The sequence below is a fragment of the Agelaius tricolor genome, unplaced genomic scaffold (genome assembly GCF_023055355.1).
Source record: "Agelaius tricolor isolate 1412-34295 unplaced genomic scaffold, bAgeTri1.0.p SCAF_19, whole genome shotgun sequence".
In the NCBI taxonomy this organism is placed as follows: Eukaryota; Metazoa; Chordata; class Aves; order Passeriformes; family Icteridae; genus Agelaius; species Agelaius tricolor.
Window position 1 is genome coordinate 13,977,654 of NW_027269279.1, and position 24,584 is coordinate 14,002,237.

General features: G+C 54.0%; 1 protein-coding gene across 4 annotated transcripts; it reads left to right on the forward strand.

Annotated features, from left to right (window-relative positions):
- Positions 1-4,278: 4,278 nt before the first annotated feature.
- Positions 4,279-24,458, forward strand: CDIP1 (cell death inducing p53 target 1). Of its 4 annotated transcripts, none has more exons than XM_071444432.1 (6): positions 4,279-4,429; positions 21,311-21,392; positions 21,934-22,030; positions 22,321-22,467; positions 22,726-22,987; positions 23,212-24,458. In XM_071444432.1, the coding sequence occupies exons 3-6, from the start codon at positions 21,946-21,948 to the stop codon at positions 23,321-23,323; spliced, it is 606 nt and encodes a 201-aa protein (XP_071300533.1). In that variant the 5' UTR covers positions 4,279-4,429; positions 21,311-21,392; positions 21,934-21,945; the 3' UTR covers positions 23,324-24,458. The 4 variants fall into 4 exon arrangements, with proteins under 4 accessions (XP_071300533.1, XP_071300530.1, XP_071300532.1 ...); XM_071444429.1 differs by having other exon boundaries at positions 4,282-4,429; positions 22,723-22,987; XM_071444431.1 differs by lacking the exon at positions 4,279-4,429 and adding an exon at positions 15,843-16,656 and having other exon boundaries at positions 22,723-22,987.
- Positions 24,459-24,584: the final 126 nt, after the last annotated feature.

The window sequence follows — 24,584 nt, forward strand, 5'->3', positions numbered from 1 at the left end:
CCCCAGCAGGCAGGGCTGTGCTGAGTCCTCAGGATCCCTTGTGACATCCACAGGTCCTGGGTGTTTTGCTGTGACCTGGCTCCTATCCCCTCTTCCCCAGGTCCCTTGGAGGTTGCTATCCTTGCCAGACCCTTTCCCAGCAAGGCTGTGCCCCTGCACTCCCCAGTCAATAATTAATTTCAGTCTCTTGTTTGTGTTGCTAAAATAAACAATGTAGGAGGGATGGTTTCATCGGGGGTGCCTCTTGGACAGCCTGGGCAGGGCCTGGAGCTGGGGCTGGCCCTTGTGAGCTTCCCTGCTTGGAGTTCTGCTGGAGCTGCCACCCTCAGTCCTGCCCCCTGAGATGAAATGGGCCAAGCTGGTGGGCCCTGGAGTGAGCCAGGGCTGTGCACCCTCTGTCCCAGCTGTGGTGGCCACATCCAAGCCGGTGTGGGCACATCCAGGTCACATCCACTCTTGCTGGGACTGGGGATGGGTCTGTGAGGTGAGGGGGTGCAGCACAGAGGCACCCAGGGCACACAGAGAAGGGATTTGTCCCCAGCCTTGAAGAGAGACAGCTGCCTGAGAAACACAGGTGAAGCCACAGGGAGACCTGGGTGGTGAGGAGGGGAACATGCCTGTGACCATCCCAGGGCCACCAGGAGCCACAGGATTGGAAAATCATGTGCCAGACCACAGACCTGGTGATCTGACTGATCAGAGAGCTGATGGGGACATGGCACAGCCCAAAAGTGTCAGACTGGCTGCCCTGTGTGTCCCCAGGAGCTTAGGGGAGGCAGCAGAGGAGGGAACATCTCTGGCCTGTGGTGTTACCCCACTGCAACGAGTGGATGCAAGGGCAGTGTGACCCCAACTCCACCAGTCCCTCGAGGCCAGGCAGCATAGCCTTGGTGCATTGCCCCTCCCCATCCTCCCCATGCCATTTCACAGCCCTGGGGCCAGCCTAGACACCCCTGAGCTTTGCACCAGCCCCAAGGAGCCTGGCTTTGTCACCTGCACCTGCAATGCACAAGGATAAACAGCCTTGGTGGGACACAGCCTCAGCAGCAGCACTGCCCGTGTGGCAGGGGACACTCAGGACAGGCACCCGGGTGAGTACTGGGGGATGCAGCACATCCCTGTGGTGTGACAGGAGCAGAGCTGGGGGGGATCTTCATTGCTGAAGGGGGAGAAGCAGAAACAGTACAGGGGGACAGCCATCCCCTGCAGAGCCCTGCCCTTCCACCACCCCAGTGCTTGTTCACAACACCCAAGCCCTGCTCCATCAGCACCTTGTTCATACCTGGGTGCTTCACCATCCCACCATCCCCTGACCTCCCCTCATTCTCCTCAGAGCCATCCACCATTGTTTGTCCCCAGCTCCACCAGCATGGCATGGTGACAAAATCCTGGCACCAGCCATGGCACAAGCAGCTCCTGAGCTGTGCCCAGAGATTGTCCTCGCCTTGGTGTCACCCCACAGCTTCCTGCAGCCTCATGCACTGCTCCTGCAGCTGGCCCAGCCCCTCTCTGCCAAAGCCCAGCCCCCGGGGAGAATGTGTGAGCCTGGGTGGCTGCAGAACCCAGGCAAGGCAGACAGGTGTGTTTATGGTAGTCCCAGAGAGTGGCTGGTGAGAACATCCTGAGATGCCCCAATGTTTCCTGCTGAGTTGGATCTGGGGTTGCAGCCCCCAGGCTTCTGAGCTTGTTCAAAGCTCAAACCTCCCGAGACCATGGGCAGCTGGGCACCTTCTACATCCTGCAGCTGCTTTATTCTGACCCAGCACCTTCTGCAGACAGGCAGCCATGTCCTCCAGGTCTCTGAGCTGGCTGAAAACAGACACCAAAGCTTTGCTCTGGGCAGTTCCAGCTCCTGCAGGCTCCCAGCAAAGCAACATCCCAAACCTGGGTGGGCTTATAGTGGAGACCCCCAGTACTGCTGGCAGGGCATGGCCAGCACTGGGGTGCCACAGAGGACAGTGACCATGTCCCCCCCAGCCATGTCACTGCGTGAGGCAGAGGGACAAGGGCACTGCCAGTGGCCTGGGGACTCAGATGGGCTGAGTGCGGCCCTGCCATTCACCTGGCAAAGGTCTGGTGGCACAACCTGGCACAGTGGCCTGGCATGACAGAGATGTCCATGCCCACAGAGCTCTCATGTGGCTGACAGGTCCCTCTGGCCTTGTTCTGCTCCAGCAGTCAGCCCAGCCTGTGTGGGGCTTTGTGGGCCAGCACTGCAAGGCCTCAGGACTGAGCTCCCAGCCAGAGCTTACGAAACCAAACAGCCCCTGAGGTTTTGGGGAGACAGAAGAGCCCCAGCCATGCTGGAGCCCAGGGGCATCGCCAGCAAAGGAGCCTGGCACCTGAGAGCCTGCAGCACCTCAGCAGTGAGCACCTCACAGAGAGAGCTCTGCTACAGCTCCTGAGACAGCTCCACTGTGACCAGGAGAGAAATCAGCCCTTCCACCCTGCTGCAGGAGGGGAGAGCCTGGGCAGCCCCTGGGATGGAGCAGGAAACTCCAAACCTTGACACCACCCCCAGTGCCATCCCATCCCCAGCCCTGTGGGTCTCCCAGGACATCAAAATTTTAGAGGGTAAAATCCTGCACTGCAGGAGTGACAAGAGCAGTGGAGGTGGCCAGGACACTGGGACACCAGGGGTGGGTGGCTGCTCCAGTGGCTGTGAGAGTGACATGGACCCAGACAGGTCACTGCAGCCAGAGCAGCCTTTTAAGAGGCTTCAGTGCATTTTCCATAAGGATTTGTGAAAGATTGCCATCCTGGTCACCCCATGCACCTGTGCCATCCATGCAGGTCTCTGGGGAGCCCAACCTCTCTGCAAAGAGCTCTCCAGTAACTGGCCCAGCTCTGCTGCATGCACCTCCTGGAAATTTGTTGCAGCTGGGAGCCCTCAGCAGTGGTTTTCAGGGAGCAGAGGGTGGTGATCATCTGCAGCATGTCTGTGACCTGAGGAACATGAGTTTGACTGCTGGAACTGGGTCCCCACAGGCATGGGGACATGGAAAGAAGGGAAGCTAAGAAGCGTGTGAAGACGAGGGTTTTTTTCTCTGGGACCCACAGCACCAGCCACACCCAGCCCGCCCATAGTGGTGCCCATGGTTCCCCCAAACAGAATTTAAAGATGTCCAAAAGGGAGAAATGTCCCAGCTTCAGCTTTGTCACACTGGCAAAATTCTGTCACCTTTGCTGTGTGGTTGTGCTCAAAGCCAAGGTCACAATATGTGAGGTGGGACTGGCCTGAGGCTGCCAGGTCTCACAAGGGATCAAATGTGAAAATTGCTGTGGGCCAGCCCCGTGCTGCCTGTGGAGAAGACAGGAGGGCACCACAATACATTCTTGTGCTGCAAGGTGTGAGCCAGGCAGATATTTCTGATCTTACGTACAGCATCTCCCTCTCAGAGTCTAAACTAGAACTTGGTACTGTGGCAATGTCTCCCACTAGCTTGTGCCTTGACATGGGGACAGCCTGCCTGTCCTGCTGTCACCTGCAGCTTGGCCACTCACTGGGACACAGGAAAGAGAGAAGAGGAGCCTGCAAGGCACATGGCTGTTCCTGCCTGGGGCGTAGGAGCTTTGTGCTCCAGCCCAGAGCGACCTCAGGCAGAGCTGCCGGGGCAGGCTGGGACCCAGCACACCTAAATCTCAGAGCAAGTATCTCTGGAGCCTTAGGGGCAGGTGAGAAGTGACTGAAAACCTGTGGCTGTGTTAGAGTACTGCTCTTTTAACTGGTCCCTGCAGTACAGCTAAGACCACTGGAGCCAGAAAGGTGACTTTGTGATTCTACAGGCTCCCTGGTCCTGGGGCAGCCAGAATCCATGGCATGGGCATGTCACTGTGTGGGGCAGGACATCGGCCAGAGCAGGGCATCATGTGGGGCATGAACTGGGACACCTGGTAGGGAAGGCACCATGTGCAGGACAAGGACGAGATGGTGCTGGGGAGACCTCAGAGCCCCTTCCAGGACCTAAAGGGGCTCCAAAAGAACGGAGAGGGACTAGGGACAAGGGCATGGAGTGACAGAACAAGGGGGAACGGCTTCGAACTGCAAGAGGGGAAATTAAAGTTAGATATATAGAAGAAACTCTTCCCTGTGAGGGTGGGAAGGCCCTGGCACAGGGTGCCCAGAGAAGCTGTGGATCCCTGGCAGTGCCCAAGGCCAGGCTGGGCAGGGCTTGGAGCAGCCTGGTCTGGTGGCAGGTGTCCCTGCCATGGCAGGGGGTGGAACGGGATGATTTTTACGATCCCTTCCGGCACAAACCGCGCTGTGATTCCCTGAGCCGCAGCTCCCCGGAGCTGCCCAGCGCAGCAGGCCCGGGCCGGCCCCCGGCTGGCCCAGCGCGCCCCAGGCCCGCCCCGCCGCGGCACCGCCCGCCCAGTCCGGCCCGCCCCGCCCGCCGCCGCCAGGTGCCGGAGCCGCCGCCGGGAGCCGGTAGGTGCCTGTGGGCGATGGGGATCGGTGCGGGACCGGCGGGACCCGGGGGGATCCGGGGGGCTGCGGCGGGAAGGCGGCCCAGGCCCCCTCAGCCCCGGACAGGCCGCGGCGGTCGCCCGGCAGCGGGGCCGGCTGGACACACCGGAGGGAGACACTGAGAACCGGGGATGACACCGAGCACCGGGGGGGACACCAGGCATGGGGGGACACCGAGAACCGGAGGGGGGATACCGAGCACGGGAGGACACTCGGCACTGGGGGGACACTGAGCGCAGACGGGGACGCAGGCAGGAGAAGACCAGCACTACGCTTTTGGAAAGAAAAAGGATGGAAATCAAGCCCTGGTTAACTCAGTGAGGGGGAAGCAGGCCGAGGGAAGGGCTCGGTGCTCGGCCGTGGGTGCTCGGTGCTCGGTTCGCTCGCTGCGGGGCCGGGGAGGTCCGGCTGGATGGGGCCGTGGGCCCGGAGAGCCGCGGGAGGCAGCCCTGGCCTCGCACGGGCCTTTACCGCTGACCAAGTGTCGCAGGCGCTGTAAAATCTTACAGAGCTCCGGCTCTGTGCCCTCAACACTGCCGGGAAGGGTTGGGACGGGAGGGCTGGGATGAAATTTAATCGGGTGGAAAGCGAGGTCGCGTACTTGGGAAAAGACTTCCCGGTGTAAGGCGAGCGCTGCTGCCCGGCCGAGGTCATGAGCTGAGAACGGCGGGGGCTGCTGGGAGGGCACAGCTGAGAGAGGAGCAAATGTGATCCGGACACATCCCGGGAGAGAGGAGCAAATGTGATCCGGACACATCCCGGGAGAGCAGGGAAGCAGGCCTAGGAACGAGTGTGTGTGTGTTTCCAGTTAGCCCTGCTCTGAGACCAGCTCGCCCAGTGGTCAGCGATGATGAGCCCATTTTAGAGGAGCAGAAAGAAGCTGAGGTGTCTTGACAAGCAGGAAGAGAAATGATGATGGTGAGGATAATATTGGCACATTGGCAGTGTGAAATGAAGAGAGCTCCTTCAGTTAAGGCATAGTGTGGCACAGCAACAAACACCAAGGAATAAACATTATGGGGAAGTTGTGGGGTTTTTAACCATTAGAATGGTGAGATCTGGGTTCTCCCTCCCAAGGGGACTGGAAAGGCAGAGGGTAGCTGCTGTAAGGCAGTGTTTGGTTGCTTTAGGAAAAGCACAGGGGGTGGTAGTTGCTGCTAAACAGAGGAATGAGGTTGGGATCCTGGGGAGAGCTCCAGGGCTCTGTAGAGGAGTGGGAACATGCAGGCTGGGATGGACACTGCCATGCCAGTGTCCTCTGCATCCTGCACATGAGCCATGCTCAAGGTTAAACTTCTCCAGGTCCCTGCAAATGTAGGTTTGTGCCCCTTGGCCAGAGGAAAAGCTGCTCTGAGGTGGTCTCCTTGCACCAGTGAGAACTGGAGAGGGGACTGGCAGTTGTCGGTTCTAGGCTGAGCCTAAAATATCAGGTGGTAGAGATGAGATCCAGGCACAATGATTTTAAGTAGCAATGCTTAAATTATAATTCTAGTGGGTTTGGGCTGAGTGTAGAACTCTCTGAGAAACTCTTTGGGAATATGCACAAGAGCCTCCTGTTTGTTCCCTTCACTCAAAGTACTTAAAATGGGGCTTTAATTTCAGCAGGGACCCTGCTGATTACAGAGTGTGATTTTTTCCAGAGTAGGCAGCAGGGAAAACTACAGTGAGTATTACACAGACATAGCATGGTGTATAACCACAGTATGTAATTCATGTTCAGGAGCTACACAAACTCCTGTGGAAGCACAGGCTGCAAACTTCCCTCTCCCAAAGGCTTCTCTGTGTCAGTGTTGTGGTGACATGATGTGCCCCAAGAAATCCCTGGAAGTGTTCAGCCTTGTACCTGCTCTGTTCTCCTCAGGTGTTCCATGAGGAGCTAATTCCTGCTTGGAGGCAGGCAGGTGGTGACTTCATGGCTGTGACAAGGGCAGGGGGCTGGAGCAGTGTCCCCAGATGTCCCTGGGCAATGCCAAGTGGAGCAGACGTGGTCAGTCGTGCCCAGCTGCCCTTACAGGGTGGTGGAGCTGTGGTGGCTGTGTGTGCTCAGGCTGGTGCTGGGAATGGATGTGTGTGTTCCTGCTGAGAACCAAAGCATCCTGCCACAGGTGTGACAGGGACAGTCACACTGAGGGGGCTTCTCTGATTTCAGAACCCTTCCTAATTAGATGGAAGACCGTGCTGAGCTTCTTGTGTTCCCTCAGTGGGTCTTGCACCTCAAATTCAGTTCTGAAACTCCCTTCCTTGTGTTCCTGCTCTGCTCTGTCTTAGCTGCAGTTACCAAGGGAGGGAGAATGTCTCCCTCAGCACCTGGTGTTGGTTTATGAGCATCTTTGTGTAGGTCACTTCCAAATCAGCTCTTTCTGTGCCTGGGAAGCCACAATGGGCACTTCTTTCCTTCTGGATGGGGCACACACACATCCTGGGAGCACAGCTAAGGGGCTCCTGTAGCTGAGGGATGTTCAGGCAGGGCTCAGACTAAAGCCTGTCCACAACATCTGTGTGTTTTGGAGGGAGTTTGGGTCCTCGTCACAGTGTTGGCACCTGCAGAAGTGTTGCCACTGCCACTCTTACTCACTAACACGGCCAAAAAAGGGATGAAAGTAATTTTATTATGTAAAAGAATATATTTTTTCCCTTTCAGCTGTGAATTTAGCAGATAAATGCATGTGTTTAAAAGATGGTGTTGATCTTCCAGTATGAGGATGAGTGGTTTTGGAAGGAAATTCACAAACTTGTTAGTGTCTGCTCTGATCCAAGACTTGTTTTCTGCTTGTGGGTAAAGAGAAGTATGAAATTCAGAGTTCTATGTCTGTGCTACATTGTACAGCCCTATATGTGATTTCTTATGATTGCTTTAATCAGGAGAGACTATGCTGGATTGAAAGAAACTAAATTTTTTTAAAATAGTGGGTTTTGTGGGGTCTGCAGTGGGGCTGGTGCTTCACTCCTGCCACTATTAGCAGGGCTCTGTACCATGTGACAGCTTTCTGTACCTTTCCAGGAAAGGCTGGTGGCTGCCAGGTGAGCCAGAGAGGCAGTAAATAGTATTTGCATAATAAGGAGATTAAAGTAATGACAAAGCCACCAGGACTGAGTATAGCTGAGCTTCTAGACAGGTGTGCCAGCTTCTCAGAAGGTGTTCTCCCAGAGTGGGCTGTGCAAAGGTGCTGAGCACAGGGTGGGCAGGAGAGTCAGCAAACAGATGCTGATATGCCTGGTGGCTCTCAGCAGCAGGCAGGGATGTCCCAAAAGGACTTGAATTGTGCATTACTCTTCCCTTTTCCCTGATACAAGAACAGTAATGGTTTCTAGTGGGAACTTTAGTAGTTCTGCAGGACACTGGAGGTTTTTGGTTGGTTTTGCTTCCAGGACCTGATTTTGCAGCTCTTATGCAGGCAAAGGACTCCAGCCTGTAGCAAATCAACTCTCCTGAAGGTTTCAGAGCAAGGCACCTGAGCACACCAGTGTGCAAACACAGAGGTCTGTGTACACTTTTTCCTTCAAAAAACACACAATGAGCAACTTCTGCCTTGGGATGTGATGTTCACTTGCTGTTTTCCTGCTGTTCCCAAGCAGCCCTGGGTATCCATCTCACAGCTGGAGAGGAGCAGTGCCACTTTGTGAGCAGTGTCAGATCTTTACATGCTCTGCATAGGACCTGTCTCCTCCTCTGATCAAAGGGGATGCAATTGGAGCAGCTGCCATAGGAAACCACAATCAATCTTCTCACCAGAATAAAGTCTCTGAGGCAAGGGAGCTCAGATTTTATTTCTGGCATAGAACTCTCAAGGTGCTGTTAGTTTTGCTTTGGGCCCCTTAGTTCTGAGCTGCCTTGTGGCTTCAGTCTTAAATTAGTGTGTTTGTGGTGGTGAGAAAGAGCTGTTTGAGAGCAGCCCTGTTCTGGTCATTGGTCTGGGTGGAGGATGGAGCAGGAGCAAAGTGCTGCATGCTGCACATCTCCACGTGGGGCTCTTCAGTGCAGCTGTATTTAATCTGGGCTCTCTTAGCAGGCCTGCACTGAGGGTAAGAAAATAAAATAAATAGCTTCAAAGGTGGCAATGGGATTAACATCTTAGGAACTGTGCAGAGCAGGTGCTGGCAGTGCATGTTTGACTTGGTACCACTTGGCATGATGGAACCTGAGATCATCAGAGAATGAAGAGCTGACCTGGGGCTTTCTGTGCAAATTAAGTAATAGATTTCATTTTTACTGTGATTACTGTGCATTAGTAATAGTTCTATCCTTTGCCTCCTTTATACATAAGAAAATGGAATATTACCCAGTTCTCCTATAGATTTTAGTGATGTCTTGTGCAGGCTGCCCTAGAACAGAGACTGAACAGAGTTAAAGAATAAAGCAGGGATTTATTAGAAGGCCTCAGTGGATCCACCTTGGGCAGCACAAGAGCCCAGCCAGGGCTGCACCCAAGATGAACCAAAATGGTCACAAAATGCATGACTGGTCACGGGATCTCACGTTTTTATGAGTTCTGGTCCATTTGTATATTTGAGTTAATTGTCCAGTTATAGCTTTAGGTTATGAAGTCTCATCCTCCTTGTTTTTCTCTCTTCAGCCCATGTTGTTTGTGCTCTTGGGCCTGAGATTTGGAACATTTGTCCTTGGTCCCCAGCTGGAGAAGGAATTGTTTTGGCTCCTTACTCTGTGAAGAGAGCTCACCATCCCTTAATATGAAGCTCAGAAGTGCAACACTAAAGCAGTACATAATCTGAAAAATATAAAAGCTAAAACCTGAGGCATCATTAGGATAAAGCATTTGTGCTGAGGTGGGAGTCCCACTGCCCTGAACTCCTGTGTATGTTCCTGAACCTTCTTTGTTACCCAGTCTCTGCATTTAGAGGAAAATCTTCCCTACCTTGCACTAACAGCCTGGCTCCCTATTAACACTTTTGGAAGATGTTTTTGGAAGAAATATTCTGCTTCAAGCTTACACATTTACTGTTCCATCCTGCATTTTGTCTTACAGTCCTAAATTCCATCACACCTTACTGTGATTCATGCACATCAGCCCATGCTGTAGCTGTGTTTCATCTTTCTTTGCTCCTTGCATTTTGCAGAGAAACGAATTTCACTCACAGTTGGAACCATGAGAGCCTGTTTGCTTTGGGGCAGTTTCCTTGAGCTGTCATTCTGGAGTTTGTGTCAAGGTTGGCTCTATCCATGAAGGGCTTGTGGTTTTCCCAGCCCTTCCCAGAGCTGGAAGAGGTGAGCAGTTACAGCTGAGCACAGGTGATCTGCCACAGGCTGGGGACAGCAGGCTTTGTCCTCCGGGGACCCATTCCCCACAAGCAGCAGCTCTGGGGGGCTTCCCACTTCCCACCTTTGCAACTTCAATCTGGCAGTACCTCACAGGGCAAGAGAAAATGAATTAAAGGGTGTTTTCCAGATATGTTTTCAAACACAGCTGTTTGCTTGAAAAGATAGATATGGCAGCAACACACAACTTTCCCAGGCATTGTCCTGGGGGAGGCTGTGAGAAGATCAGAGAGAAGAATGAGAAACAATTCTTATCTTCACTTGCTGCACCTGTTGTGAACATGTGCAATGTGTTATGGAGATTTGTTTACTAAAGGGTGATTTCTTAACTGGCCAATGGTGATGGTGTTTGGATTCAAGGACCAATTGGCTCCACCTGTTCCATGCCTGTCTGTAAGGCTGATGGGTTTCTTAATAAGAGTAATAAAATAAAGGGATTGATCAGCCTTCTGAGAAGCATGGAGTCAATGTTAATTATTACCCCTTTGGGGATGCCATGTTACAACACCCTCGCCTTCCCTGATTTGTGAAGGATCATCAAGGAATTGTATGAAAAATAAGCCCCTCATTGCTCAGAAATCTCTTCCTCCCAGAGCCCCACAGCTGGAGAGCAGGTGTAATCTCTCAGATGATGGGTGAGTGAACAAGATTACTGTCCTGGGGAGAATTATTGTCCAATTGATTTGATTTAGGTCACAGAACAAAGATTGTCATGTGGGAAGAGTTTAGCTGGGGGCCAGGCAGGCTGTGCTGAGGCTGGTTGTGAGATGGGAGCACTTGGCTTGGCTCCTCTGTTCACAGAGTTGTGGGAAGCCCATCCAAGTGTGTTTTACCTCGTGCCCTTCCACTGTGGGGAAGGGAAATGGCTGCTCTGCTAATGGCATCCTGAGATGGATGTGCTTTTCCAAAGGGAAAGCTCCTGCACAGCCTGTAAATCTTTTGGATGCTAATGCTGCAGAGGAACAAAAATCAGGGCACAAACTGGGAGCAATTTGTGTCCTGGCAGCCAGGGGCTGGTGCTGGGAAGCACCAGCAACTTTTCCTGGTACAACAATTTGCTTCCCACAAGCAGAGGGAGGGTCAGATGAATTTAATGGCAGTGCCATTCATTTGCAGAGCTTTTGAAAATAAAGATTGACTAATATGTTCTGGATTGACTTGCTCATATCTCCAAGACCCAGAACAGCTGCTGTCCCATGGTTTTTCTCCTTCCTTTTGGGTTGGTTTGTTGTGGGTTGTTTCTTTTTTTTCCAAATGGCCATGACTCAGCCCTTCCCTGCTGCTCTCTGAGTTTCCTGGTTTCTGAATAGGCTATTCTTGGGACAGCAATTCCTGACAGATAGGAACAAGGCGAGTGTTGTGTTGTTTTCTTCTCTATTTCTTCTGTGGCCTGTGAAAATGCTCTGCTTCCCTCTGATTTTTGCCTTTTTCCCACATTACTGAATCCTCCTAAATTGTTGGATATCATCTGGGGCACGTTTTTGCCCTTGTAGCAAAGGAGCCCTCTCAGACATGACCCAGGCGTGCACAGCAGCCGCTTTTCTTTCCCAGCAGGATGGTGGGGACAGTCCTGAGCATGGAGAGTGAGATGCTCCAGCTCTGTCTGTTCTGAAGCTTCAGTCTGCCTTGGTGTAGCCCCTCCAAGGAGCTGAGCTTGGATCTCCAGTGATCTCCTGGCCAAGGGGTAGATACAGGTGAGGACCAGCACGTGGTGCCACGTCCATGGAGGGTCAGGTGGCTCAGCCTGGCTGTGGGTACATGCTGCCTTTGTGTGCACTGTCACAACTAAAGGGAAAATACCATCTTGAATTTAAAACCAATGAAAAAACCCTTTCTGATGGCTTATTTATTGCCCCCCTGCAGATGGCCGAGGTTAGAAGCTGAAGGATGCTCTCTCTGAAACACTTCATGGTGCAGTTACCCAGCCTTTTCAAACAAAAAGCTTTTGGATTTGTTCTGAAGTTTGTTCCTCTGTAGTGTGGGCTGGGGAAAGTCACCTGCTGTGGCAGGGAGCACCCCCAGGCCAGGTGTGCTGGCTGCTGCTCTTGATGTGCAGTTGGAAGTGAAGGAGTTGTCTAATACTGAACAACCTTTGCTGGAGTTTAGTTTTATTATGAGCCCAGCTCTTTCTGTCAAACCACAGTTGTATGTGAGGGAGAAATAGCCTAAACTCTTGTATATTTGCCTTGAAAATACAGTTGGCTTTTTGAAAAACCAGAGGGACTCTGTTTTCTCAAAGCCTGTAGTTACCAAGAGAAATTTCTCAGACTAGAGGGCTCAAAACACAGGGGCAGTGTTCTTCCTTAGCATCCCTCCACGTTTTTGGATATGCTGTATTGTTGTTAAGCCAACCAAGAGAAAAGCTGCTCTGTGTGAGGAGGCTTTGAGAACATTCACTGCCAGATTAAATTAGCCTTTCTGAGAATAAATTAGTGGTTGTGATGCAGGCAGCCCCACTCTCTCCAGCTGTAAAATCTGTGCGTGCTGGTACCCGCAGCAGATAAATGATGTGTTCAGGGCTCTGCTGTTAACAGGAGATTACATTTCTGGCTGGGGATGAATGAAAAGCCAGCCTGTTAGATTTTATTGATTATTTCTTCAAATGAGAAGCATTTCCTTTTAAAGCATTTAATTTTCAAGCATTTTATTTCAAAAAGGAGGGAAAGGAAATCATGGACTAGAGCCAAAGCTGCACCCCTGCTGCAGTGACTCCATGCTGAGATGCTTTTGAGGTCCTCAGGGGTGCCAGTCACCCAGCTCATGGCAGGAGAGGAGCTGGATCCATGTGTTGGAGGGGAGGATAAAGCCTGGAATATGGAGTAGGGGATAGGATTTTGGCTGCTGCCCACTCTTCTGGGTTTGTGTTTTTAGCTGAGCACTGGATAAAAAGCTGCTGCTGGTGTGTGCATGCTGCCCTTTTCTAAGAGGCATCTTTGGTTTGTCTCCTGATTAACTGAATGCCTTTATTCTGCTTTGTGCTAGATCAGGAAGTGCTTGCAGGAGGCTGGGCCTGTGCTGAAGCCTCAGCTTGTCCTTCCCACCTGCCCTGCTGGGACCACTCAGCTCCTCCAAAATCTTCACTTAGGCTTTGAGCAAAAGGGGAATAGGTTCCCTTTCCTGGTGTTAAATATCAGCTCTTCCCCTGGGCTTGTTGCAGGTCTTCACAGAGATGTCATCTGGAGCATATTTTGTGTTTTGGGAGCAGAGGTTTCCCCCAGAGTTGGTGGCTGCCACAGGGGGTGTTAATTTAGCCTTTCAGCCTCTCTTTGCTGTGATTCAGGATGGTTTAGCGTGGTGGGAGCTCAGTTTGGAGCTGCCTGCTGAGCTGTTCTGATGTGAGAGAAAACAGTTCCCAGGCGGTTTAGTGTGGTGACTGTGGCAGCTGCTCTGCCTTCCTCAGGCTCAGGAGGGGATTTGAGCAGCTGAGCTGTTCACCTGCCCCGAGGGCATCCTGCTATTATGGGCTTGAATTTCCCCTGTCCCATCCTCTGCTGGGGGAGCAGTGCCCCTGCCTCAGGACTGCTCCAAACCCCTGACCAGAGATGGAGCAGCAAGGCAGGGAGGTGTTCTGTGGCAGAAAGGGTTTGGAAGAGCCCAGAGCAGGGACCTGGGGAGGGGTGTGCTGTGTGTTAGCGCTGCTTGGAGTCCAGCTCTGTCCTAGATTTTCAGTAGGAGCTTTGGGGAAGGGGTTATGAAGGAGTTGGCAGGAACTGGTGCTGCAAATTGAAACCACAGTCATGGAGTAGCCAGGTCAGGTGGGAACTGGGGGAAAAATTGGGGATAGCAGGAGCTCTGTGTAACTTGGGGGTGCCCAGCACTGGCTACACTCAGTAGCTGTTGATTAATCCAAGGGGTTTTCCCTCTGGGACATTGTCTGGGACATTGACATCTTTGAGCAGCCCAAATGAGTTGGGCCTGGGAGCAGGGCAGTGCCAGGTACCCTCCTCCTGTCCCAGTGCCAGGGGACAATCCAGCCCCATGCTGGTGGCTCTGGACAGCTCCAGGAGAGGTCTCGGTCCGAGCTGGGGAGTTCTGTGGGAGCAAGGCAGTGACTGTGGTACCAGGAATGGCCTCAGCATGGAAGAGTTCCTCCTGTGCACATCTTGGGATGTGTGTGGCTGCTCCTTGCTGGCAGTGGGACTCAGGAGACATCTCAGACCTCACACACATGATCCTGCTGAACCCCAAACCCCTCTCCTTTGCAAAGAGTGGGCCTTGGCCTTACATAAAACCGAGTGACACAGAGCACTTCGCACTAGTCCTCAGAAAAAGGGCAAGGTGACATTGTACCAGTTAAATCTGAGTGTCAGCAGCTTCTCTGGCACCAAGGCAGGGGAGCTGTGAGCATGGGAAATGCTCCTGCTGGAGACTGGAGCAGTGCTACAGTGAGCGCTGCTCTCCTCGGCTGAGGGAACATCAGTGCCTGGCAAATGTTCTGTACAGCACCCGAAAATGGATCTGGAATCACCACCAATGTATTCAAAATTACTTCATTGTGTTGCAAAATCTGCAAGGGAATTCTGAACACGCTCTTGGGGCTCTGATTAATTCTGAAACTGAAATGCAAAACTGCTGATCAGCTCTGATTCTAATTTCCTCCTCCCTTGGAGCTCTCTGTGTCATTTAATGGACGTCACACATGTCCTCAGTCTGATTCAGCAATGATGTAGCTGTGCTATTTGACTTTCTCTCAAAAAATTCTGTAGAAGGAGGGAGAAATGAAAGAGTGTTTAAAGAAATAAAATCTTTTTAATTTGATGTTGGAAAGGGAATCTATAAAACCCTGGGGTTTGCTGTGAGACATAGTGGGTACTCATTGTATATTCACCTTCTCTGTACTGCTGTCCCCCAAATGGGAGGCAGCAGATGCTGACAGCAGGAGATGCTTTTTTGTGTAGGTAACTGAAGAGCAATACTTGGTGCTTGGGAATGACCTGGGGTGCTCCAAGGAGAACCTCCAGGCTGCCCAGCCTCCAAACCATGAGTGCTGGGAGTGAGAGGGACTGACAGTTCTGCCTTTGATCCCTTTCTAACTCATCCTTAAGCCTCTGTTCTGGGCTGCTGTCAGAGGTGAGCTCAGATCTGTGGCTGTGCTTAAGAGCTGTGGATCTTCTCCCGACCTCCTGAGGCTTCTGCTTGCTGTTAAGCTTCTTGAGCTGGGGTATTTTTGTTTGCTTGTTTAAATGAACAGCTATTCTTGTGGCACAGTTGTGTTTCATGCTACATTAAAACACACTCTTGGAGTAGATGTTGGGTTTAGTTGCTTGAGATTCTGGCAGGTTGTGTTATCACCATTATTAACAGATATCAAAGGGATGATGTAATGCAGGATGTATCCTCTCAGGGGGGAAATTAAGTAGATACAGAGGACTGGAGGCAACAGCTGTTGCTATCACTGGATGCTTTCCCATGGATGTTATCAAGTGTTAGCTTGGATTCTTTGTGAACTGCAGTGAAAGAGCTCTCTGCTTCCCCAGGGATTTGGCTTGCAGCACCCTCCTTTTCTCATCTCTCTGGAGCACATTGGTAGGATGCAGAGGAGCTCAGCTTTATCTTTAGTGTTGCTTTAATCACATCCATGAGCACACCTGGTGTTTTGCAGCCTGTCTCTCCCGTGCAGCCAGGAACCTGCTGGAAGGGTCTGAACAGTGAGCATCTCCTGTGGGGCTGCAGTGTGCTCCCTGCTTGCTCCATGTTCACAAAACTGGCTTTTGGGGGCCAAATTCAGCTGTCCTGGTGGTGCAGAGTGCTCTGTCTACACCTCAGCTTTCCCCACTGTCCTGACACGTGGAAGAGCTGGGGTCCAGTGTTGAAGTGTGGGGTTGTGACCCCTCCTCCCTTGCAGCCCCTCCTGGATGTCACCGTGAGCTCTTGCCAGCCCATGATGCTTCCCACAGCCCTGTGCCACATCCTGGGAGCCAACAGCAGAGAGAACGAGCCACCTCGGTTTGTTCTTTTCATCTTGGCTGGTTTTTCTTTAAATATCCAGGTTAAGCAGGTCCTGGCAAGGCTGTTTCTGCAGCCCCGGTGTGAAGAGCCAAGAGCGCTCGGTCAGCCCATCCGGAGGCAGCAGCACTGGAGAGAATCCCAGAGGCGGCCGCAGGTCCTGCAGGCGCTTCTCCCGCACTTAACCCTTCGTGGGAGTTGCACCCGAAGCCTCCTTGTTTTAAGCAGGGAGGATTTTGTGTCTGGTTTTCCTGATATCCATGAGGAGGAGCTGCTGGATGTGGTAATTTGAATCTCTGGCCAAGGACAGCTGAGCCAAGCTGCGCTGTGGAGATTATCTGATTGTGCTTTGGATTTAATGCCCTGAGAAATCTTGCTTTGGATACAGCACCTGGCTGGCAGCGAGGATCCTGCTCTGAGGTGATTTGTCTGCTGGGTGCTGGTGGCACACAGAAGGTCAAAGGATACGTGCAAGGTCCCCAGGTAAACAACTGCAATGGGGAAGCTCCTCTGGAGATTCACCTACTGGAGAGCAGAGCAGGGAGCTTTGGCTGTCTGACATACCTGCTTCAAATGATGAAAAACCTTCTTCTCCAGCATTCCTTTGTTTTAAAGGAGAGCTGCTGGCCTGCCTTGCCAGCTGAGCTTTCTGTGCCTGCACTGAAGGAACAGCCTGACCCTCCTGGAAGAAGCAATTTTCTGCAGCTGAAATCTTAGTGCAGAAGTGTGGAAGAAATCTGCTGTTCTGGGAGCAGCCTGGCTGTTCTTGAACAGTGGGTTTGTGCTCCCTGGCAGTGACTTGGACTTGGGAAAACGCAGCTGAGTTGCTCAGAAAAAGAACAGACCTTTCCTTCAGTCCTTCACTTGGGTTTCTGTTTCCATCGGCGCCTTGCAGAGCGTTGCAGGCATGCGCCCTCTGGCTGCCTTGGCTGAGAGCAGGATGAGCCGTTGAGGAGGTGCTGCCAAGGTTAGCAGTGGGTAAAGGAGCGGGTACATGGTCAAGGATTGCCAGGACATCCTCTCTGAAGCAGGCTGGAGCACTCTGTGCTGTTTATTCCTCCTCCTGGTTCTGGGGAGGTGATGTGCAGGCTGGGGGCAGCAACTGCGCATGGGAAGAGGCAAAGCTGAGGGGGAGCTTTGGCTTGTTTGCATGGAAAACATCTTTTTGTTGTTCTGCATAAAAACCAGGCAGAAATAACCACTGATAGTGCTTGCTCAGCAGAGATTGATGCTGCCTTTCCTTTGGAGGTAAGAGCTGTCTGGTGGGATTGCACGTGGTGGGAGCTGAGCCACGTCCCTGCACGCTGTGCCAGAGGGCACAGCACAGGGAGGGCAAAGCCTGGGAGCTCTGGGCACAGCATGGGCAGAGAAGAACATCCCTGGGAGCTCTGGGCACAGCAACACGGAGAGGACAGAGCCTGGGAGCTCTGGGCACAGCATGGGCAGAGGGCAAAGCCTGGGAGCTCTGGGCACAGCATGGGCAGAGCCTGGGAGCTCTGGGCACAGGTGTAACACAGGGAATGTGCAGCTCCAGGCTGGGTTTGGAGGTGCTGTTCAGAAATGCCATTGTGGAGGAGGGAATTGGGATTGCCACAGTCAGGGTATGGCTCTGTCCCCCTCAGCTGCTCAGTTCTCCCTCCTTGCTGCTCCTAAAACTCCTTTTGAAGAGTAACAGACTTTGGCTCAAATGACATTTTGCCAGCATCTAATTGACCTTTTGTGCCCATACCCTTCCTAGTCTCAGTATTTCCCAGTTTCTGGAGCACGTAACCTGTGGCACACAGGTGTCTTTCATGGGGCCAGAAAACCTGGGATGGTGTTGGCCACAATGCTGTTCCTATTTCTAAAGCATTTCTAAATGCTGGGCTCAGTGGGGGCCCAGCATCTTCAGGACTCTTGGCTGGTAAAGCTGTGTTTCCAAAAGCCTGGAAGCTGCAATCTGTATCTCTTTGATGTGCAGTGAAGCTGAAAGTGCTTGTATATTTTCTCTTATGTATTCATTGAATTTTAGTGTGTTTTTTTTCCTTTTTTCAAATATCAGAAGGTTTTTTTTGGTTTTTTTTTTTTTTTTGGTTTTTTTTTTTGTTTTTGTTTTTGTTTTTTTTTTGTTTTTTTTTTTTTTTTATCATGGAGGAAGAAGCTCCAAAAATGTGCAGCAGCAGCTTTTGAAGTGTCAACGTCACTGAACGTGGCTGAGTATGAACAAATGCTGCTTCCTGTCTCAGGGCTGGAGCCACTGCTCCCATGGAGGAAGCAAAGCTGAGTTGCTGTGCATCTCAGTCACAAGTGCAGCAGCAAGGACAGCACAGGCTGTTTCAGTGTGGGATGGATCTCAGAGCTGCTGTGAGGCTGACTCAGAGCTGCTGGGGCCAGCACTGCACCAGCAGGGCTCACACGTGAGCTGGACCTGCCAGCATCTGCTCTGCCCTTGCCAGGTTTGTCTCAGCCGTGGAGATTTCATCTGTGAGGAGGCAGCCTGAGGCACAAACAGCTGCTGCTGGGGAAGAGTGGCATGAGCAGACCAAATCTGAATTGTCTGTGTCCATCCACTTTGTGGCATTATCTGGTTTATGGTTTTATCTGTTCTGGTGGCACAATATTCCTGGTCCCACTGCACACCAGTTGTTTTTGGTGAGTGGTGCCCACCTTGGAAAGCAGGTGGGATGTGCAGACCTTTCCATGTTTGAATCCCAAACTGTTTCTGCTGTGATGTAACAGAGGGAAATACAGCCAGCATGGGATGCTGGACCCTGACACATCAGCTCCTCTCATCACTGCTGGAAGTTGCTTTGTATCAGTTTTGAGCATGTCAGTGATGAGAACCAGAGCTTTGGGGTATTGATCAATGCCCTCTGGACAAGGCATGGAGGGACAGGACAAAGGGAAATGGCCTCACCCTGACAGAGGGCAGGGCTGGATGGGATATTGGGAATTAGGAATTGTTCCCTGGGAGGGTGGGCAGGCCCTGGCACAGGGTGCCCAGAGCAGCTGGGGCTGCCCCTGGATCCCTGGCAGTGCCCAAGGCCAGGCTGGGCAGGGCTGGGAGCAGCCTGGGACAGTGGGAGGTGTCCCTGCCATGGCAGGATGTTGTTGTAATGAGATGGGCTTTAAGGTCCTTTCCAACCAAACCATTCTGGGATCCTACAATCCCTCATTAGCTGAGCTGGGGCTGCTGAGCACAGGAAGGAGGTGGGTTATAAAGCCCTGTGTTCCACAGGCAGGGCTGGTGCTGCCCCACGGGCTTTGGCTGTGTGAGAAGCCTCAGACAGACCTCCTGGGGCTGAGAGCTGTGATCTGAACAGAGGACCTGGAAATCTGCTGTCATCTTCTCACCCAGGAGCTGCTGGAATGAGGTCAGGGAGCACAGAGCCAGGGGAGGACACACGGATTGAGGCCATGGCCAGGGCCTTTTCTGTGTGAGGCTGTGATGGAGCTGTCCTGGCTCTGTCTGTCACACTGCTGTGCCCCAGCACGTTAATGGGAATCTTTTCCATTTTCTTTAGCAAATATCAATTCCCTGGGGGACATGGGGGTTCTTTGCCTATCTTTGTGTTTAACTGATTGTGCTGGTTCTGGTTCCATAGTGGATTTATCCTCTGTAGTTAGTTTGCAGAGGAAGCCAGTAAAAGCTGTTCTTCCAGTTGAGAAGAGCTAATCTGCATTTGTAGCTGGAAATAGCATCTCCTCTCTCCATCCTGCTATGATAACCAGCTCCTTTTGAGTCTCAGGATCTTGCAGTGTGTCCTTGCTCCAAAGGACCCGCACAAGACATTGGTGATTCCATCAGAACTTAAACCTGGTAATTTTGGATGGTAATTTTGGAATACTGCAGGCTGTCAATGGTGAGGGATGGATGCTCTGGGGCAGCTCAGTGCCAGGGGGAAGCCCAGTGCCCCCTGGTATCCCACAGAGCTCTCTGTCAGAAATGGGCTGAGTTTTGTGCTGCTCACATTAAGATGAAAGAAAGCACAGGAAAGAAACAGCTTCTAAGAGGCTTAAAAGCAACAGGCTTTATTTTCCTCCTGGGAAGGGCACACAGCCAACATCTTGCTCTTTACAGATCTCTCTTAATAAGCAGAATATTGCATTAGGAGCACCTGAGGCTGCCAAGTGTGAGCAGAAGGGCCCTGCATCCCTGAGCTTCCCTCATCCCAGGGCACGTGTGGCTCTGGAGCCAGGGCTGGCTCCCTCCTGGGCAGGGTGGCAGCGTTCATGGCTCACCCTGGGGCTGTGGCTTCATCTGATAGGTGTTGATGGAGTGGCTGCTGGAGGCCTCCTCCTCTCCTTCCTTTTCTTGCCAGCTGCTTTGATGGGGGGAGTGAGGCTGGGGAGTGTTGAAAGATTATTATGGGAAAGCAGCATGTGAGCAGGAATGGGAGGAGATCTGTTGTGGGCACAGTTGGCCGTGAGGGAAGGAAAACTCCCTGGCAGGCTGGTGTCCCCAGGTAAGGACTCTGGGCTGCTCTGCTTGGGCTGGGCTCACCCAGAACCCCTGCAGGCACGGGCACAGGAAGCTCTGAGGCTCCTGGATGTGCAGGCTTGGCTACTTGGAGAAGAATAAATCCTCCTTTTCTTCACATCCCCACTGAGCTAAAAGGAGCACGGCCCAGTTTGAGCTTTGTAGGTCACTGAAGGAGAAGGCAGGCTCTGCAGTGTGCCTGGAAATGCTCTGTGCCATGGCAACTCTGCTTGCCTGGCTCTTAAGGAAGAAACTGGAGTGAGAAGCAGGAGGAAGATGACCCCCAGCTGCCCTGGTGTTACTCTTTGAAGCTGCCTGGCTTCAACTTCGGGGGGAGAAATTCTAGTGAGGAAATCTGGGCATCCTGGGGGAGACCCTGTGCTGTCAGGAATCAGCTCCTGGGGGGATCAGTGAGCAGCAGCAGGCCAGGTGCTGCTCCAGGGATGATTCCATTTCCTGCTGCCTCTCAGGAGGCTGCTGGGGGCAGGGGGCTGAACCAGGAAAAAAGGAGTCGAATGAAGCAAAGCCATGCAGGTGAGGGAGGGATGGGTCTTCCTGCCTTGCTTGCCAAGTCTTTGGCTCTGCTTGACCTGGCAGCTGCAGGTGGAGGTGGCTGAGCCCCAGGGGCACCTCTGTGGGCACAGCTGCAATGCAGGGCTGGGGCAGCACTGGCTGCCTGTGCAGGCTGTGCCATGCTGGGCAGGCTGGCATGCTCTGGGCTGGCTGCCCAGCACGTGGCTCTGGTGACAGCAAACGGGACAAGCAGAGTCACATTTGCTCCTGGCCCGTTGGGGTGAGGGATGGAGCTCCCAGCACTGCTCCCTGGGCTCTGACAGCAGTGTCACCCTGTGCCATGCCTGATGGCAGCTGTCCCAAGCACTGAGTGAGCAGCCTCTCACTTGTATTTCCCAATTTAGTCACATCCTACCAGCTATAACTGAGCCACTGGAAATGGGGAAATCAGGTTTCTGGATGTTGTTGCACTTGCTTGGATCTCAGAGCATGTCAGTGGAGCTTTACCACGTGCCAGGGACACAGAGCCTCATGCCTGCCATTGAGGGGGCACATGGGGAGAGAAGGGCTTTGGTGTGGCAGCCAGGACAGTGCTGCAGCTGTGCCTCCTCTCCATCTCTGTAATTCACTTGTAATTCCTTTGACACAGACCCAGTGGAAGAAGTCACCTTCCCAACTACACTGCTCAGAGGAGCTGCTTCTCTCAGTTGTTGCTGCAGGGAAGAGGACAGGTAAATTCTACCCCATGTAAAGTAACAGCTGTTAAATATGGTGTTACCTTCACTCACTGGGTTTATTGAGAGATTTATTTGGAAATGCTCTGTGGGTTTGCACCCTCTGTCCTGGAGGTTTTGCTTCAGGCTCAGGGCAGGGGTCCTGCCATCCCTCAGGGCACACATTGTGTCCATTGGGGCTGTGGGCAGCTCTTCCCCGCCTTTGGCACCCCAGTGATGCAGCCAAGTCTTGGCACAGCACATTCCAGCCCAGCCCTGCCCTGGAGTGTGGCCACGCAGCCCAGAGCTGCCCTGATGAGCTGCTGTGCACCAGGGGGGCTTTACATGGAGCTACAGGAAGATTTTACACCTTGGAGTTGCTGCCTGCTCAGAGCCTGTCCAGCTTTGGGGCCATAGCCCTGGTTGTGCCTGGGGGAAGCTGAGGCTGCTGCAGTGCTGGCACCAGCCCTGGCCCCTCCGTTACCTGTCACCTGCATCCCCTGTCCATGTGCCTGTGGCACCGAGGGCTGCTGTCACCTGAAGGTCTCTGTCCCTGCAGGGCTCCTGAGCCATGTCCAACGATCCCCCCCCTCCGTACCCGGGGGGCCCCTCGGCACCGCTGATAGAGGAGAAGCACGGCCCCCCCTCGGCACCAGGTACTGGGGGGACCCTGCCACACACACACAGCACCCAGCTGGGGGTGCCTGGCACTGCCTGGCTCCCTCTGTGCCCATGGCACCCTTGGGGGAGGCAGGAGGGCTCCTAGGGGCAATGACCAAGCTCAAAGCCTGGCACTGCTCCCTGCTGTGGGGAGAATTTGGGTTTCTTGTGGCCCAGAGGAGGATGTGGCTTAAGGGGTTGTCCCCTACCTCTTGTCTCCCTTCCCTTTCTCCCTTCCCTGTCTCCCTTCCCTGCCTCCTTGGCTGCTGACTGTGTTTCCTTTCAGAGGGTGTCACCCCAGTGGTGGGACAGCCCCAGGGGGTTCCTATACCCCCTCCTGAGTTCGGACCCCCCCCATATGAGCCCCCCTCTCAGCCGGGGTTCATACCCCCCCACATGCCCACGGATGGCTCTGGGCCCTATGTGCCACCAGGTGAGTCCTGCAGGGGCTGGGGGACGGGGGTGAGGATTGGCAGCAGCAGCACCCCCAAGAGGGGGTTGGGGCTGCCTTTTGGAGCTTGCAGGAGGCTCCTTGGGATGGGGTGGGGGCACAGTGCCTGTGGCAGGGCTGGCCCCAAGGCTGTACTCAAAGGGAGGCGTTGCAGCAGGGTGGGGGCCTCCCCAGTAAGGACCTGGGCTCTCCCACCATGCACAAAGGTGCTCACTTGTTTGTGTTTCTCATTCACAGCAGGATATTACCCACCCCCAGGCCCCCACCCCCCCATGGGCTACTACCCTGCCCCAGGCCCCTACCCCTCTCCTGGTGGCCACACGGCCACAGTGCTGGTGCCCCCGGGAGCTGCCACCACAGTGACAGTGCTGCAGGGAGAGATCTTCCAGGGAGCCCCTGTGCAGACAGTGTGTCCCCACTGCCAGCAAGCCATCACCACCAAGATCTCCTACGAGATTGGGCTCATGAGCTTCCTTCTGGGCTTCTTCTGCTGCTTCGTGGGGTAGGTGCTGCAAGCAGAGCTGGGGCCTCGTGCTGGGTGCTCAGCCTGGGTGACCCAGTGCTGGTGGCCTTGGCTGAGCTGCTGGGCACGGTGGGGACCTTGGCACAGGGGTGGCACTGGAGCAGCAGAGGGGTTCCTGGGTGACAGCCCCTCCAATTGCATCTCTCGCCCCCGTGCCCAGGGGCTGCCCCAGCTCAGCATCTCTGCCTGTCCCTGTGCTCCAGGTGTGATCTCTGCTGCTGCCTGATCCCCTGCCTGTTCGATGACTTCAAGGACGTGACACACACGTGTCCCAACTGCAAGGCCTACATCTACACGTACAAGCGCATGTGCTAACGGCACCCGGGAGCCTCTGGAACGCCGCCGGCCTCGCCCCGCTGCCGTCCGTCCGTCCGTCCGTCTCCGCGTGTGCATCGCCCCTCCCCTCGCTTCCCGCCGGTGGTGTGTACGTGTTATCCCCGGCTCCTCCCGCAGAGCTGCCACCACTGCCCCCAGCTCTGCTCCTCACTGGGAATACTTGGGTTGGTGACGCTGGGGCACGGGGGAGGTGGCTGCTGGCCCCAGATGCTGTGTGGGGGCTGCCCTGCAGTGCACAGGCGTGGGGGGCATCGCTCTGCACCCATGGGGCTCCAGGTGTGAGCGAGGCCCCTCTCACCTGGAGCAGCCCTGGCAGGAGCAGCAGCTGTTGGAGGTGCCCAGCCCAGTCCCACAGTGCAGGGGGTGCCTGGCTGCAGGGAGGTGCTGGGCTGGGAGCCCAGGAGGGACCCAAGCAGCCCACGGTGCCCTCAGGGGATGCAGCAGAGCCTTTGTGGCGCTTTCAGGAAGGGGCTCAGTGACAAGGACACGGGGCAGTGCCACACACCAGGTTTCCGTGTGGTTCAAAGCCTCTTCCCGAGGGGAGGCAGAGCTGCCTCTAAGCACAGAGAGGGGCCCGGCAGCAGCACCGCACCCTTATCAGCACCTCCGTCCTGCCCGGCGGCCGCTCCAGCTGCATGCGCCTCCTCCTCCTCCTCCCAGCCCCGCCCGGCTCCGGGGGCAGGGACAGCCCCAGGCAGCCCCGGCCCCCCGAGAGCCAAAGCACACCCGGCATGTCCCGGCTGCCCGGCACGTAGAGTAGAGGAGTTTGTAACCAGGCTGCAGCTCCAGAGCCGCCCTGGGCCCGGCAGGGTCTCCTTGCATGTGGTGTAGGGGGTGTTTTTAGCTCACTCACCTGAGGCAGAAGGAAAGGGCAAGCAGGCAGCGACAGGAGCTGCCAGCAGCGCTCCCACGGCAGGGGTGAGAGGGGCTGGGAGCCGAGTTCAGCCTTTGCTCCCTCCCCTGCCCCTGCAGCTCCCAGAGCAAAGTGGGGGGGGGTCTCTCAGTACACAGGTCTGCAAACACAGCCTGGCCTGCACAGGCAGCTGCTGTTTGCTCAGGGCTGGAACTGTGGCACTAGTCAGTGTTTTTATGTAAATAAATAACAGACCCTGAACTCGTGTGCATCTGTTCTTCTCTCCTGCTCAAAATTCGCAGCAGCTCTGCCTGCAGGGGAGCTGAGGATGAGGGCAGGGTGGGGGTACAGTGGTACCAAGCACAGGAGGAAGAGCAGCAGCTTCTC